Source organism: Phaenicophaeus curvirostris, chromosome 9 (assembly GCF_032191515.1).
Source record: "Phaenicophaeus curvirostris isolate KB17595 chromosome 9, BPBGC_Pcur_1.0, whole genome shotgun sequence".
In the NCBI taxonomy this organism is placed as follows: Eukaryota; Metazoa; Chordata; class Aves; order Cuculiformes; family Cuculidae; genus Phaenicophaeus; species Phaenicophaeus curvirostris.
The window spans coordinates 21,641,863-21,660,079 of record NC_091400.1 but is presented as its reverse complement, the minus strand read 5'-3'; the positions used below and the strand labels follow the sequence as shown (position 1 = coordinate 21,660,079).

At 37.7% G+C, this 18,217-nt stretch overlaps 1 protein-coding gene across 1 annotated transcript in view; it reads right to left on the bottom strand.

Moving 5' to 3' along the window:
• The window catches only part of LRMDA (leucine rich melanocyte differentiation associated), a 607,298-nt gene that overhangs the window by 98,479 nt on the left and 490,602 nt on the right, over nucleotides 1-18,217 (bottom strand). The window contains exon 6 of the mRNA XM_069863479.1: nucleotides 2,225-2,309. Within this exon, the coding sequence (XP_069719580.1) occupies nucleotides 2,225-2,309 (85 nt within the window). The remainder of the gene's footprint in view (nucleotides 1-2,224; nucleotides 2,310-18,217) is intronic.

Here is an 18,217-nt window from a genome sequence, read left to right as displayed (position 1 = left end):
ATTTACATATGGAACAGCTGATTCAATCATTTTTTACAACACTGAAAGCATTCAGTAAAGAAAAAACCCAAGGTATTCAGAACTGAAAATAGCATGTTTAAGTATTTCATTCTTTTCTTAGAGATTTTTCTATTGCCTCCAATTAATCTTTTATGGGATTGTGAACTTAGAGATTTTTCTTTGCATAAAAGAAGTTGATTGAGTTCATGGGCCCTGCCAGCAGGTTGTTCCAAGCTTTATTTACAACACCTGGAATTTTGGAGAGCTTTCGTAATTATTTCCTTGTGAATATATTTTATATGTACATATATATATAAACTTACTGGATCATGCCAACAATGTCTCTTCTAGGGCAAATTTTACCCTATTTTTGGATGACATTCACTTCTTCATTCACTTTAATTATAGCTGTGCTTAATCATGAAAGAAATTTTCAGCATATGTTTAGCATGCAAAGCAGAATATTTCTGGGAAGAGTAAAGGCAGAAGTAATGAAGAATTATGTCTACAGCTAAGGGTAAAAAGTTGATAATTTGGGGGATGTAAATCTCCTCTTTCACACTAAGAGAGCAGCCAGTCTCAAACACTCGCAAAGAGCGGACTTAGAACCCAGTGAACCCCAGCTATGAATGGACACCATACGGACCTGTCTGCAGTGCCTCCTACAGCCACACATTGACTTATTCCAGGAGAAGTCAACCAATAATGCAGGAACACAACTTTTTATGCTTACTGCTACTGGCATTTCTGCAGCCAAGTCAGATTCCAAAATCGACCCTGAAGCCACACTCCTCATTTGTGATCTTCTAAATGAATAGATCTGAGCATACCTGGATTTTAGTGACACTTTAGATGTATTTTTATAAACTTGAGCATTTGCAACATTCTGTCATTCTTGTTATTGTCTTACTAGACCCCAGGCATTTAATCCAACACCAGAAATCCAAACAAAAAGCAAATACACTTACCTGAAAACTGAAGCCACAGCATACATCTTGGGAACGGGAGGAAGCATTGGGTTGCGGTTATTTTCATTTTTGTGGGGGTTTATTGTTTAATCTCTGAAGACCAAACCTATACTCAATTTTGGATTGATCCTTTCTCTTTGAAAAGTACCAGTTACTCAACGAGCTCAGTGTCAGAACACATCACACTACAGCGCTTCCAGGACATCTGATCTCCAGCACAACATACCAATTCACACCAAAAGGAGGCACCACACCCATCTGAGCCCTGGCACAATGACAGGCTGGGACCAATTAAAGCCTAATCAGTTGCTCTCCTCATCCTTCCCACCTGAATCACAGATTCTTGTGCAGCTACATTGTCTATTCTTTCAAAACCCTTGAAGTAATAAGGCATTCTGCTAACACTGCCTTCCATCTTCTGCAGCACTGCAGAATGTGAACACACACAAACCCCAAGTTACCATCAATTCGTAACTATCAGACTGACTTTTGTTCTGGTATCCTATACAAAAACTGCCTCTACACAAATGGTTTACATGATCAACACAAAATCAATGTGCAATGCGGGAAATAAATAGAAGTATTGTTACACTTGTTTTAAGCTGGAAAATGCCACAGGCTTTATAAACTTCTCCTTTTTAGAACAAAGGTTGAAGAGCCCTTCCTGACTGCTCCAGTTTTCCACCTGCTCCCTGAGCATTCTCATCCCCAGATATGCAGAAGGAATTCGAGAATTTGCCCAAGGTGCTTTGTGAGATCTCAGGGTTGGTGAAAAAGGAAATTGAACGCTGATCCACCTTTCATGTCTAAAACCAGATAAGAATCCCTTTTTATTGCAATAAAAATGTGTTAACATTGCAAAATTATAGCCTAGAATTGTTAAACTGCCAAAAAGCGCTCTCTTTACAAATATTAGGAAGTTTACCAATTCCCTCAAAATTACTAATGCTGCCTGTAATCATCTACTTAGAAATAGTTAAATACTCTAATCTCTTTACGTTCTTCTCTCATACACAAAAACCCTATCACTGAATGTTATTATCCATAGATTTATTTGCCTTCCCAGTAGACTACCTTTAAATCCTATTTAATTTGAGTTAAAATCTGTAGTCTTGACAGGTATGGTTTTCTCATCTAGTGCTTGAAAGGCATAGTGTTCTCTGTAAAGTGCCAGTGCAGCAGGAACTAACACAGAGGCAGCCATAGAGCAAAGCTTACCACCTCGCAGCGCTTCATACCAAAAGTTCAGTTCATACCTCTGTGATTGGTGAGGTCCCTGGATCCTGAAGGCAGAGGTGTATAGTGTGTCTCTGGAGAGGTGGAGGCAGCATCACTGGAGGCCTGAGTGAAAAAAACAAATATTACCAGGTCTCTGAGTGAAAGTCAATGATTACACAAAGAGGATGCACCTGCAAACCGAGTTCTGTGATGTGGTTACAGGTGCACAGTCACCAGCTGTGGAGGATTGATTTGTTTTTGTTAAGACTGCCTGCAATCGTTCAAGGCAGCTTCACTCACCAGAGTTTGCACTCTGATACTAGGTATTATTACAAAAAGAATACTTTCATACAGCTCACAGCTTTGAAAAATTACCATCTTTCTCAGAAAATTTTTGGGCAATGTTAAAAATGTCCCTCTTGGTGAAGCAGATAAATATTTACAAGAAGGAGTCTATGAGTGAGTCCACATGTAAGAAAGGAGACAGAAAAAAGAAAGCTGGGACAAGGTACCATACTTTTCAAAGCTAAGCAAATGATTTTGAGCAAATGATTGTGGCATTCCACCATCCTTCCACCAGACCAGGCTGCTCAAAGCCCCATCCAACCTGGTTTGAACACCTCCAGGGATGGGGCAGCAACAACTTCCCTGAGCAACCCAGGCCAGTGCCTCACCACCCTCATTGTGAAGAATTTCTTCATCACCTCGTCTCAGAGGGTGAAACGGATCCCCCTAACCCCAGAAATGTACAATCTGAAAAGAATTCGTACAACGGGCTCGCAACTATCTGTTTTCTTCGGGCCTAGCTGTTCCAGGTAACACAAGAAGAAAAATGTCACTAACTATTTAACATAAGACTTCATCTCTGTAAGTCACTCCAAAAGCTGGAGGAATAAGTGGCCTCATACTGTACACTCTAGATGTTATCTGCCTATTCAAGTGTACTTATTTGGGACTCAGATAATAGCGAAGGCTTCTCTTTGGTACTTTTAATCTCAATTTAGACTGTTGACAGCTTGATGATAGCTTTTCCTAAAATTACTGGAAGAGACTTTGCCTTTTCAGCAATATACCACTGAATGAACAAAATTCAAGAGACTCTAAAAAGGATATTGGAATGAAGGGGCAATTTAGCTTTATTTCCAATTTTAGGAAAAACAAGAACAGGAGGGTTTGTTTATTGGCATTTTGCTGTTATTTTACATACAGTATATAATACCTTGTCAAATATAGAACAGTTTTCATTACCCTTGGGCTAAGCATCACGTTAGAGCAACTTTAATTCTATGGAATATTATCCAGGGTTTGGATTGTTTTGCACTGAATCAAGTTTCTGAGTAAACCTGTGCACCAGCAGAAAGACAACTATTTGTATTCCCTATCACATCCTGATGTTTGGTCCTAAGTTATTTTCCAAAGAGATTTTATAGATTGTATTGCTCTTAACGTTCACAGGAATATTTTCACAGTGACAGCACTGACATGCGAGAGTTATGTCTTTAAGTATTGGTTACATGCACATCAGAAATTCTTGTTGCAGTGGAAAGTAACTACAAATACAAATAGCTTTGAGGAAAGTTGGTTAAAATGGGTGGTTGCTGCAGTTTTAGAGGAACAGGTCACCAAATAACTCAGTAATGAAATTCTTAAGTAATATTACAGGAGAAGCTTGTATTCTTGCAAGCATTTTTCAGCCTGGAAAAGAGAAGGTGCCAGGGAGACCTTACAGCAGCCTTCCAGTACCTGAAGAGGGCGTACAAGAAAGCTGGGGAGCAACTTTTTACAACTGAGTGTACTGAAAGGACAATGGGGAATGGCTTTAGACTGGAAAGGGGAAGATTTAGATTAGACATTAGGAAGAAATTCTTCACAATGAGGGCAATGAGGCACTGGCACAGGTTGCCCAGGGAAGTCGTGGATGTCCCCTCTTTGGAGGTGTTCAAGGCCTTGGATGGGGTCTTGAGCAACCTGATCCAGTGGGAGGTGGCTGCAAGGTGGCTGGAACTGGATGGGCTTGATAAGGTCCCTTCCAACCCAAACCATTCTATGATTACAATAATATAACTTTTGCAGTATATCATAGTACAAGGCATAAAACTACAAGGCCAATAGAGTACTCACAGACTAAGTTATGTACATAATGAAAAATTTACTAAACTGAGGTATCTCTGTCTTCATATTAACCTGTAAGTTTTACTTGAGCTAAGAATTGTTGTACTTTACACTAATTATTTTGTAAGAGAGTAGCAGATTTTCAAACCATGTTCATCAAAATTACAGAAACTGGAGAAGCTGTAGTAGGAAAAAAACCCAAACAACAATGAACCAAATGAAAACAAACAAAACACCAACCAAATAAAAGAATAAGAGCCAAAATCCCCTCCCACAACCTGAATTTTGAGTAATTATAATTAAAGCTAAGCTTATCATTCAGGAAATTTTTACTTTCTGTTAATGAGTGAGCCGTGGCTCTGTTGTCTATAATGGAATATCTTTAATACTTGTTGATATTTTTTCTATTTGTGTCGTATAACTTGTCTTTGCATCCTATTATTTACCCTGCTTTCTAAGGCATGCCACAAATTCTTTACACAACTCTACACATCAGTAACTGCAGTAGCCATTACTGTATTACACCTGATAATTCCACAATACAGAAAAAACACTAGCATGTTGGTCTCTTCCTGACAAGGGTTCAACAGATACAAAATGCACTGATGGAAAGATGGAGTCAGTAAAATTGTTTCAATACACACATGCATATCAAGGCAGATTTCCTTAGCTAAATACATTGAATACCAAATTACCTTCAGATCATGACACCAAGAAAAATCTTAGTTCAATCAAGACATCATCCAAAAGAGAGAGATCATAGAGCACACAATGATACGTGGTAGCAAACCTCCAAATAATTAAGAAAATATTATATACTATGGAGCTAAAGACACAAAGGATTCTCTTATACCTGTTAACTCAGAAAGATTTTAAGTGTTTGAGGTTTCTCCTTTTGCAACATATTTCTCATCTAGTATGGGAATATCTCAAATGTTCAGCTTTTCAGTGTGACTAATTTAATAGAATCATTAAGGTTGGAAAAGACCTCTAAGCTCACCCAGTCAGCTGTCAGCTCAACCCCACCATGCCTACTGAACTATGTCCCCAAGTGCTACGTCTGCACATCTTTTTAATACCTCCAGGGACAGAGACACCACCACTTCCTGGGCAGCCTCTTCCCATGCTTCACAACCCTTTCACGAAGAGACAAACTTCTTGGGGACAGCACAATGCTAGTTTTCTCAGCCTGACCCACAATTATCAAGAATTCTCATGTTCTGTGATTCTGTTGTTTATTTCCATTAATCACAGTTTTAACACCTGTCAATGTCATCCAGTAAGCAATAGCCCTAGCAATTTGAAAACTCATTGCTTCTCATTTGGTGATTTACATTCAAATAAATCTCAGACCAATCCTGCAACATAGCAGTGATCAGCCCAACAGTACATATCACATTATCAAACTCAAAATGCGGATTTAGTAAGAAAGTGTGATTTATTTCAAAAGACTTTTACTACATCCACAGGGAAACTACAATTAAGAATGAAGAAAATCACTGCATTATCCATTTTTTAAAACTGACAACATTTCTCCAGAAAGGCATATGATTAATGGGACAATCTGTGGTATAGTTCCAACCTAAAGGATCAACTCATACTTACTTTTGAAAAACTTTTCCTTTTATGTAAACAAACAGTAATATCTTCCTGATAAGCATATTCTGTCTCAAATGCACTAAGTGCTTAAAATCAATCACACTTTAAGAGATACATGGCTTATTATAATTTTAAGATTTCTCTGCATAAACATCTACTTAAGCTAAGGACTTATTTTGGATCTCTTGGGATCTCAGATGTCATAGAATCATAGAATCATTAAGGTTGGAAGACACTTCTAAGATCATCTAATCCAACCATCAGTCCAACCCCACCATGCCTAATAAACCATGTTTCTGAAGTGCCTTATCCACGCACTTTTTGCACACCCCCAGGGTCCTGACAGGACCAGTCTATATAGCAGGCTACAAAAGGTCTTGGCTTCTTCTGCCTAGCTGTGAATTAGGCTGGAGGTCTCATACAGACAAGCTGGAGTTTGCAACCAATTCCAATACACTGTTAGTTTCCAGAGCACCAACAGGTGGCATGACATGCTCGCGTGGAGAGCCAGCTTTTCTTGAAATGGGACTTCCTTATTCCCCTGCTCCACAGCTAAGCACAGTTAACTACCAGTTAGCAGTTGCCTTTACTAAACCTCCAGCATCAATTAGTCCCTTTAATTAAGAGAGAGAGGGCGAAATAAACACATACTGATATCACAACTTGTCTGATCTCTGTAGGCTTATTGAGACAACCTCCTAACCCAGCATAGAAATGATGATTTAATTTAAAGTCTGTTTTCAGGCGTTTGACCACAGTACTGAGAGAGAAGAACATGGCAGATGAGTATGGGTTGAAGGTGGGAACAAAGGAAAAGGGCATCACCCAGATCTCATGCTTTAAATTGTGCTTCTCATACTTTACTGAATGTCACAAAGTTCACAATGACTGACTTTCATCAGCAGCCATTGTTAGGAAAATTAACAATAGTAACAATAGTAGTCCTAATAAAGGAGACAAACACAAGCTGATTATTCTGAACTAAGATGTCATTTTAATTTATTTTTATAGAAGTATCTCCTTAGAACGAATTTCCTAGGGAAATATAGGGACCCTGTTTCCTAAGGTGGGGTTTTTTTCCTTATTAATAATAAAGAGAATTCATGAGACAAGAAAGGAACTTAAAAGCAGGTACTGGTGGGATAAGGGATTTCTTTGGCTTTGTTTCTTTTGGTTAAAAGAAAATCATCAGGAATCTGACCTTGTAAGCCTGCGATGCCTAATTTTTAGTATGCTGTGGGAGTGAAGCACGTTTTCCTAGTATGCAAACAAACAGTAAAACATGAAGGGAAAAAGAAAAGAGAACAACACTTTGTAACATTAGAAGAAAACTAACTCAGCCACACACTGGCAAGTAGCTTTAAAGAGCCTGGGAATCCAAACAGATGAAAGAAATGTTTCTTTTGTTTAATCCCTGAATTCCACTTTTCAAGGCACAACCCCCCCAATATCTAGATGGTACTAGGAAGGGGACATCCTGTGTCGTATCAGGATATACTGTACATCTGCTGCATCGAAACAAAGTCATAGAGAGCAACAGTTCAAAAATACAAACACACTGCTATTTTTGGCAACCACACACACTCCTTCAAACACTTTCAGCTGCTGAAAGGAAGTAGAGGGGGGAACTGTAATTCAGACAAGCCAATCCCCTTTGAATCATGGTTTGAGTAACAGCGAAATTTAAATGACACTGCTTCCCAAATCAGACATCTCTACTAGACATTTCCTTTTGATATTTCTAAACACAAGAATAAACACATTTTTATCTAATATTTATACCTATGTTAGCAAAAACCACTGCAACCTATTTGGGGTGTTCTTAAACGTAATAAATAACACAAGTGCTTCAGCTATAATCAAGAGTGTGACTTTGAACTTAGCAAACATTCATTCTGGACATTTTATCAGTCTATTTTCATATGTGATAATGCTAACAGAGTAGGCCAAATTATTGTAGTTCTAGGACGACAAGGAGAACAGTGATCTTATATTTTGATTGGCCTTCCAATTTCAATGACCTTTAACAAGAAAAGGCGAGAGAGTTTTGCTTATTTAAGAGAAGTAGTGAAACTTAAGAAGATTCAAAGTGTTTCAGAATATATTTCCTTTATTCTCATGTAAGAAAGATTATCACTTCTCACTTGAATTTACATTACCTTTTGGTTGTCACTGAATGTTAAATTGCAAGGTTGAAAGGAGGGTGCAACTGGATCAAAAATGTAAATTAAGATCAGATAATTCTTATGCATTTAGGCTTAATTGAGTGTAATCAATATGTCTGGTGTGCAGCCAAATTCAGCTATTGTGGAAAGCACCTAATGTATGGACATTATTTTTGGACTACTGAATGCCAGAAAATAATGAGCTGGCATTCAGCTTTGGTGAATCAGACCTTGAATTTTCATCTAAGAGCAGGTTTGAATTATTACTGAAGATAAGGTGTAAATGTGCAAGGGAATTTTAACCATGTTTCTCCCATGAATCATAAATGAGGAAAAAAATTACAGTCTAAATTGCACTTAAAAGGAATAAAGTCTTTTCATGTCATACATGATTTATCAAAATGATCTCATTTTAAGAGTACTGTGGTGTATCTTGATTAATAACATTAGTAAGCATGATGAATGGCCTCTTTAATGGTAACACAGAATTTATTGGCAAAATCCCTACTTCTACCAAAAAGGGTGGGAAGCAAAACACGCAGTAGCTAGGAACTTGCAGAAACAGCTGTTGCAAACGTTCTCCTGTGTATTTTGCATTTAGACATCTTGGGAAATTTTTAATTTGAGTGTATTTGTATTCTTGGGTTGATTTTGAAGACAAGGAACGGGTTTTACCTAAAGTGGCAGCTCCAAAAGTCACTTTGCAGTTCCCTGCAAACCAAGCTGAACTCCGCGTGTACTGTAAGAGGATGTAGTGTATTAAGGCCTTTCAAGAACATTGGCCCCCTCCCCTTATGACCCCTTTTCAATATCCTCTTCATTTTGCTTTAATATCCTACTCCATCTTCCCCTTGCTCCCCCTTTTTTAAGCCCGCTCCAGCCTGCCCTAACTAATTTCCTTTTGGGCTGACAGATCAGAGGCCTTCCTACCACTGTTCCTTTTAGACCTGTGAAGCCCTCCTCGTAATCCTGCTGCTTGTCCACAATTAATCTTTCCAGTTGCCACATTATTAACACTACCACCCACAGACAGAGGATGCCTGAACACGGCTGGACACTCGCTCCCCACTGGAGCATCAAAGTTGTCAATCACGCACTAGTCAGAAAGTTGCCTGCTGTCAACATCAGAGGTTTTCATCCTCTCTTGCCCGCTGATCAAACATTTTTCCTCAGAAGATTAATTCCAAGTCCCCACCCATTTCCTCCCATATCCTCTTTCCCTTTTAGGTTTACTCAATGATCCATCTTCTGTATGGAAAAGGAAGCAGTGTATAATAGAAATCCTTTCAAAACAAAAGTTCAGCAAAACTAAATTTAAATCCCAGCTGTTATCAACCTCTTCCCTCCCTGCGCAAGTTAAACACCCTAAAGAGCTGGGATTAGACCTAGTCACAAATGCCTTTCTTTGATCAAAGGCTCCAAGACTTTACACAAATATAATCACAAGGCAATGACTGCATCTAAGGAGCCTGAATTGATTTGTTCTACTGTAACATACAGCATACAAAAACACCCATTAGGTTTTTTGACTTCCAAGACCATTCTTTTCAACATGTATCACTCAAAAGCCAAGGATTTTAGCATCTTCTTAACACTATTTTTTCAAGCTCAGTAGAAAAAAAAAAGGGGGGGGGTACTTATTGCTTGGTATTTGGTTTGGCTCTTTTTAAAAATCCTATCTTAGCTACCTACGTTTAAAAGCAGAAGGATGCAAGAGATTCTGACACTCACGCCATTCAGTTTAATGAATTGAAGGAAAATAACTTCACTATTGCCACCTCTCCCTAATCATATACCAGAGTCTAATATTTTCATTTGTGATGAGTTAAACTCACTGCTCAAGTGGCTCGATATCTTTCATTATGGTAGATAACAGCATCTGTCTCTAAAGAAGCACCTACACGTTCTAGCAAGACGACAGTGAATGAAAGGAATATCCATTAATATAATCCAACAAGCAACCTATTCACTGCAAAACTTCAAGCTTAGGTTTTTAAATAAGAATAAATCCATTTAAAATCACACTATAAAATAAATTTAAAGTTGCTACATCATAGTGATCGCTACAAGAGGTTTTTTCAATGCTTTTTCTTCTTTTAGACTGGTATTAATGAAAATCAGGAAATTTCAATAACAGACCCCCAGAAGTATAAAACAAAAAAGGAAAATCTGCTGGTCTTGATTCCTGCTCTGAGTTATTGGAACTAAGTCCAGGCAAGACTTGCACTTTATGTTATATTGCTTCACCAGCATCTTTCCTTTCTTTGCCTTCTGGGAACACACACGCTACCTGCTTTGCATTTACAGTATGTAGGATTCAATGCGTTTACAGTCCAGTAAAATAAAGTGCAGGAAAAATATCCACTTAAATAAATCTGTCATACCGCAAACCAGAAACCTCTGCAAGTCTTGCTAGAGAAGCTTGAGTCGTCACAGACAACGATTCTTTGAGGCGCCTTGTAAAGTGAACCACAAATGAACCTCTAGATTCCAGCAGATGCTAACCTTTTCCTGTGCCTACCCATGCCATTTATTGCATTTCACTCATCACCCAACACTCTAGAAGAGTGAAAAAACATTATTGAGTTCTTAGACAATACAGCTTCAACGGAAGGTGCAAAAGCACAGGTAAGTCACTGATGTGAAGGGAAACACAATTATATCACAACCGCAAAACACAACACTGCATGAGGATTTACTGAGGTTTACACTATGCTATGGCATAGCAACAGTATACAAGTTCCACAAACACAGATGCAGAACTTAAATAAATATTACTTAAATACAATTAACTATTAATTTTCATAGACATGCATTTTGAAATACAGGTGATTCAGAACTTCTACACTTGTTTTTGCCAATCTTCTGTCTGTAGATTCCTTAAAAGTGAAGACAGAATCAGCAAGATTAATTGCTTTTTTTGGATAGAAACCTTGGAGACTGTTCCATACATTAAAGCAGTAACACAACATCATCACATGTAAACATATTCACTGACAATTAGAGGAATGCAAAACTATGTATATGTTTCACTGACCAAACATCACTGTTTGCAGTGTTAGTGGGTTTATTTTGCTTTGCTATTCATTTCGCTCTTCCCCGTTTCCTTATTTTTTTTCAGAAGTAAGGTCAGTGCTGCAAGAAATGAAAGCTAGACCCTAAAAATTACAACAGCAGTTTGATGACTGTTGTTGAGTTGCACTGATCTCCTTGCTTAACAGGCACAACAATTATGAAATTAAAAATGCTTGCAAGGCATCTTCCCTCTGTCACGTGGGAATAGAACTGAATTGCAGCTAAACTCTCTTGTCACACTACTTCGTCAGCAGAAGGGGGTGCTGTAGTGTAAACTATTTAAAATGCAAATAGAGTAACTTTTGTAACAGCAGATTAAAACCAGCATTTGATTCACTTGGCATCCCCACAGCACACTGAATGCTGGAATCAGAATTGTCATTGCACACCACAGGTTATTAATAGAGCTCTGAATGGTGTCGCTAAATGTGCAAGTTAAAAGCAAATAAACAAAAATGGATTTATCTGTGGTATTTGTTCTCTGGGAGAATTCAGCAAGGCCAGCCATACATTGCACATTTGTTTATCTAAGATCACTGAGGATAATTTTTTTTTTTTTTTTTTAACTACTTGATGGACAGCCACTTAGCACAGCCAGAAGTTCTGGGATATGTGATCTAAAACATTAACATTCTAGAGAAAAACACAGTAATTTTCAACCTGGACAAATAGATCTATTAAATAAGACACATATGAAAGAGCCTACAGTGCACAACTGCTACTTTCTAATAGGCCTTTCAGGGTTCTCATGAACTACCAGCAAATGAGAAAACACAAAGTCAAAGGCTTCAGCAGAACCAAATCAACACTTTGTGCTATGGCTTTACACTTCATTTTTCTACAGTGTCAGGTGTTAGGGCAGGCAAGTGGATTTCTCCTCTATATTCCAGCCAATTCCTGTGTTCTGAATCTTGATCTCTCAGAGATTCATCAAAAATGCTATTTAATTATATCTCCTTCCCCCTTCCCCCTCCCCAAAAGAGTGTAAACATGACTCCTTTTTATCTCCTGATACATCTGGACAAGTAGACAATGTGCTAAAACAAAATAAATCTGCCCTGACAGTCACATCAAAGGGTTCAGCTAGGGGCTTGCAGCTACTTAAGGCACAGGAATGTTGTTGCTAAGCATTGCTCTACAACCTATCAGTCCCTTAAAGAAGAGCTTTTTTTCTTTCATAGGGAGATGAGGAAAGCTGAAGAGTGGGAACCAGACTGCAAAGGGAGATTGGGGATTTTGGAGGATTTTTGAAGCTTAAAGTGAACTGTGTGAAGAAAAGGGGGTTTGGTTTGGTTTGCCTCTTGACATACAGCCTGCATTGGGGAGGGGGGAGGAGTAGGGAAGGGAAGAGGGGTTAAAACTTGTTGATGAAACATCTTCTGAATTTTCCCTTTGGATAAAGCCAAGCAAAATCTTTTATATCCTTTTTCAAATCCCTGTACTTATTGTAGATTCAAAATAGAAAGATTGTAACCAAAAGCAATAGGGCTGGGATACCAAGCCTGTCAAAAGCATATTGTGAAATGCATCCCATGCCCTGCTTTTCTGCCAAGCATTTGATGAATATGTGTATGTTCCTAAATATGTGCAACCAGCCACAACGTCCATATCTAATATAACATGCTCTACAGAGAAAGGAAACTTTTGAAACATACGCATGTAAAACAATTTGATGCTCGATTTACTAGTAAAAACTATTCCCTTTAGAGAGAAGCCTTCACTGAGACCATCAGTCTTCCACACCGTGCCCTGGAGGACCTGATTTAGTTTTTAAAACACCAAATGAAGCCAAAAGAAGGTAAAACTATGTTAAAATCATACCTTAGAGCTATACTGATTACAGAAATGGACAGCTAAAAATTCAAATTGTACTCTCCTCTCACAGATGTAGAGACATACCCGAGGCAGATGGACAATCAAGCCTGAAAAGTATGAAACAATTAGTTTCAAAGCTTAATTATCCTGAAGGTAAGCTAAGAAAACCAGTACTTTGGTTACAGCACCACTGAGAGCTGAATGAACTATGATCTCACATCCTTGGCTTTTAAAAAGAGTTTTAAAGTTTTTAAAAATCCTCTTCCCTTTTTAAGAATTAAACAAAGCAAATGTGTAATGGACTCATTCTACATGCAGGGTAACTATCAAGAACATGAGCAATTACTGAGCCCATGATATTGCACAAATAAATAACACTTAGCATTATCTTCAGCACTATCATATTTATTAAACAGTGACTGAGGGCAGCAGTAACCATTTTTATTGTCCCATATAGCTCTTATTTTCTAATTAAACAGAAGGTTATTCCCTCTGCCAATGCAGCCATTTATCTTCTTTGAGTGTTACATACTATTTTTTGCCAGTCAAGCCTGACTTATAAAGTGTTCGGTGTGGTGAACTGTGGCCCAACTGGCTTCCCTGTTTGGTAATCATAGAAATGGGCCATTTTGTGCTGTGTTAATAAATAAACTTTTTGCAATTTCTCCTAAAACATGATAAAGCTCATACTCTCTCCTACCCTCTAGCTTCAATAAAAGGGCAATGAGCTGTATTATTAAAGATATAGGTCAAGCAAACCTGATGATTTCAATCCTGTGGGGTGCTTTAGAAACTGTTGTCATATTACTGAGATCATTCTGCTGTTCCTAATTATTCCTCTTGGTTGCTTCACATTTCAAGTGATTTCTCTCACACTTATGTCAAAATTTATAAGCTGCTCTGTGTAACAACACTACATTATTTCCTCACTTGTTATGGTAATATAGGACAGAAACTATGAGAATGCTTTAATCTAGCTGACAAGGATAATGTAGTCTAAAAATGTAATAAAGTTTGTATTCTACTACAGAGTTCAGGTTTTTTTCCCTACCATGAAACATTTCATATAGATAGACATCTTAGAAAAACTAATTGCTACAATAACTCGAATACACTCTTATCTGAGATGCTTTTATCAGAGGAAAAAAAAGCATCAGCATTAAAGCGTTCACTCCAATAGCTTGTGCATTCTCCTTCTTCCCATAATTGTTATTCAGCAACATTTTGTTGACTGTACTTTAAAACTACACACTGCTGAAGGAAATCTATTTCCAAGAAATCTGGGCATCACACAAATAGTGCAAAATATTTGTAATTAACAGGCTGGGCTTTAACAGTGCTCTAACACATCTCGGGCTGACTGGCACAAAATTTTATTTGCACTAAGTAGCTTGAGACCGGGAAAACATAAAATCAACTTCATGTGATAGCTTCATGTTCAGCAGTGGCTTTTGAAGGGTTTCAGAATGTAAGGAAAGCTGCCAGTGGAAAAGCTAGTTAAAATTAAAGGTTTGAATTCTGAGTTTTTGTGGGTACTGTGGAGGCTAACCTATGAAAGAATAATTTCAGAACATACCAGAGGGCATAAAATGACATTAAACACACACACAAACCCAACCCACAAACAAACCAAACCCAACTCCAATTAGTAACTGTCACATGAGTAACTCAAATATGACATACATCCTAGTGTTTCTAGGAATCATTTTGCTGAAGTAGCTTGTATGTGCGATCTGATGTATTTGTCAAATGTCTAATGGGTTTTTAAAGCACTTTCAGTCATGAGCAAACTGAAATAAATACTAACAGATCTACGAAAAAATACCTACTGCTCCATAGTTTAGTGCTATATCAACATAATAAAATGAGAGGAGTCCACTGCATCATAGCCATCAAGGCAATGAAACAGGAATAGAAGCACTGGTCTAAAATGTCAACCACATCATGTTCTGACCACTTTCTTCCACTCCAAGAAGTGCCCTAAGCTCATAGCCCAAATACTAATCTCTCAGAGCAACAGAAACTGCACCACTGCCAGGGCATCTGCTGGCAGTAACGGTTTTGTGAGAAGAGGTAAAATAAAACCTTCAGGCTGTATCTCCATGAATTTACATAAATTACACTCCAAAATGCTTATCTAAATGTTTTCTATTCTTTTTATTTGTTAATCTATTGATACAGAAGTGGACAAGGGTTATTGAGGTAGAAAAGCTAACATCTAGATCTACTTTCTAGAACACCGAGTTAATTGTTCTATAACCACATATCCTCAGACAATATCATGAAACAAAGTGAACAGAGTCAGCTTTCATATCTCTGACTCCTCTGTTCCAGTTATGTGTGGAATAACAGAAATAAATATTACAGCGAATACCTTCAGACATTCAGGTTGAAGTGAAAGATTTATTTTCAGTTACACTGCTGAAATTTTGAAAGAAATGCTAAAAGATGACTGTCCATAACATTCTGTTGTTTCAGTATTTGACCTTGGTTTCAGCACCTACCTCTTAGCATTATTTTTTGGTTAATATCATACCTATAGGCTGCATAAAGTATCAAAGTTAAAAAGAAGATGACATATTTTGACTATTCATGTCAGAACTCATTTTCTGTTACCCATGCCTTTAGATTAAATTATTAGAAACAGACTGATGCATTAAATGTTCCACACTTTGCAAAATAATTGCTCCAACAGCATTATTTAAAAAAAGAGCACTGCTCAGCTCCTTAGAGCATGAGTTTATAATATTATAATATTTTTAATATTAGTTAGTTTCTTGCAGTGCCATCATCAAAGAGAGCACCTGACAAACATCCAGTTATGTAGCAAATAAAATACTCAATAGTTGCTCTTTCATATCGATCCCGAAGAGGAGCACCCAAAGATGGTAATTTTTTAGCAGTCTCACTTCTATGCGTTTTGGCTAAAGACAAACAGAAGAAACACCTTCCACTTGCAGGTAGGCACCAGTTGGCTTGCATGATAATTGGTAAAATACCACTTGGTCAGGGCTGGAGACCTCTGCATAACTTTTTTTTATTCAGGCCACCATGTAACCATATTCTAACATGATATTCTGACCAGAGATGTGTTCAATCGTTTTTCTGAAGGAGGCCTGATGCAACAGGCATAGCAGCTACCGTCATTCACAGTGCGCATAACCCTATGTTTTAGCTTCCACAGAGACAATTTTAGTCCAAGAAGTTATTTTTTGCCATGCATTACAGCTTTTAACTAGTAATCTCTAGTTATACTTTTAAAATAGATTTAGGATTGAAAAATCTTGTTGTTATACCAAGCCAGGCTGCTAATAGTGTTGGAGTGGCAACTTCAAGAAAATATTATTATTGCGATGTTTTACTGAGCAGGAATGGTGTCGAGTGAATTTTTAATGATTTACTAGTTCTACTTGACTGAGTTTGCACCCTGTAAATGGATCATATGACCACTGATCACAAGTTAAACTGCTTATGTTCCTCGCATGGCATGAACCGAGGGTCTGTTGTACAGTACCAGAGGTTCGTGTGCAGCTCAGTGTACAACAAGGGAAGGGTACATGCAACAGGCAGTTAATGGCTCATACCAGCAAGCCCTCAATTGAACAGAGCTCATGAGGTTGAATTTTAAAAAGGTAGCTGACCTTGCAGCCAGGAGCTTTAACTGTGGTTTCACCCATTTATACCTGGATAAGTAAACAGTCACTGAATGCTGAAAGGGCCCAAAAGCACTATTTTAGCCAAAGGCTAATCCCCATTCTCTGTGGATGAAAGGACTCACAATGAAAATAAAACCAAATAGTCTTTGCTTCAGGTAACACAAAGGCAAAACTGCAATAAACAATTCCATTAATTTTAAACTTAACATTGCCTTACCCTCAATTTCTAATGAGGGCTTCATCCATTAAAAATACTGATATGGAATTCTTCTAATAGAAAAACTATATTGACAGCAAAAAGGACAAATGTGATATCAAATATCAAATAGCTCAGAAATGTTCATCCCATGTACATGAAATCAAAAGAATAAGTGATTAGCAAACTGAAAGTTACAAAACTTGAACCTAACAAAAAACGTTCACTACACATGTGGCGGAAAACACAAGTGATGCCCAAATGGAAGAGTTGTCATAAGGCAGTGATGCTTAGCCCTGCCCCTTCACCTCTCAGAGTTTAATGTTTTTCTCTGTACTGGTGCTGCAACCAATGAAGAATTAATGGATTTCTCTGTCAAGTGTTGCTATTTCATAGTGCAAAGAACTGACACTGGTTATGTGAGGAAGGATGCTACCATCCAGAACTGATTTGTAAATATAATCCAACATTAATATATAACAGTATAATCCAACAGCTCTTGTTTATTCTATAATCCCTAGTTTATTCTGTTATTTTTCCCTGCAACCCATATTACATCTACCCTTGGGGAAAGAAGAAAAATGGCCACACTTCCATAGTTTCCACAGCTACCTAGTATTATTCTACATGCACAGACAGATATATTTTAAGATACATGATGCATACATGTTGGAGGAGGAGAAGGAAGGCCAAAAGAGGTGTAGCCCTCAGCCTCTATGCAGCGTGTGTTATCTCAGTTGAATGACATGGTAGCAAAAATGCACTTCATTCCACAGCTTTCAGTATATTTTCTAGCTGACAGTCCAGGATCTGACATTCGATGGCCTGCTAATATCCGTATGTTGCAAAGTCAAACCTTGTCTTCACTCTAAGTACAGGCACTACAACCTGGAATTTTAATTTCTTCTTTATTTATTCTTCAGCTCATGAATTCAATCTAGCACCAACAACACATCGCCATCTCCGATCATAAATCAGTATCCTGCACTGACTTCTTAACCCAAAAAGACTATCAAACTTCCAATCATTATTTTTAAGATCTAGGAGACAAGAGCACCCCACTTAAATGAAAGAGAACAATTTAATTTTGTGTGTTTAAATCTCGAGCATGCAGCAGAATGGAACCGTCCCTTCCTGTCTTCAATCTTGTATGTCTGTTTGTAATGCAATCTACAAAGGTGGTAATCCATTCCTGGAAAAACTATTTATGTGCACCTAGCAAAATCAGGCACCTAAAATACACAATGCAAATAATATTTCTTCTGATACTACGTGAATAAAAGAAAAGTGGGGAGATCCTTGTGTGAGATTATATAAAATTGAAAAGGAAGATGCCTTTTCTAAAGAATTTTAAGTTAATTGCTGTTTTAAAATTTTGTCTTCAATAGTCTAAAATTATCACATCATAGATTT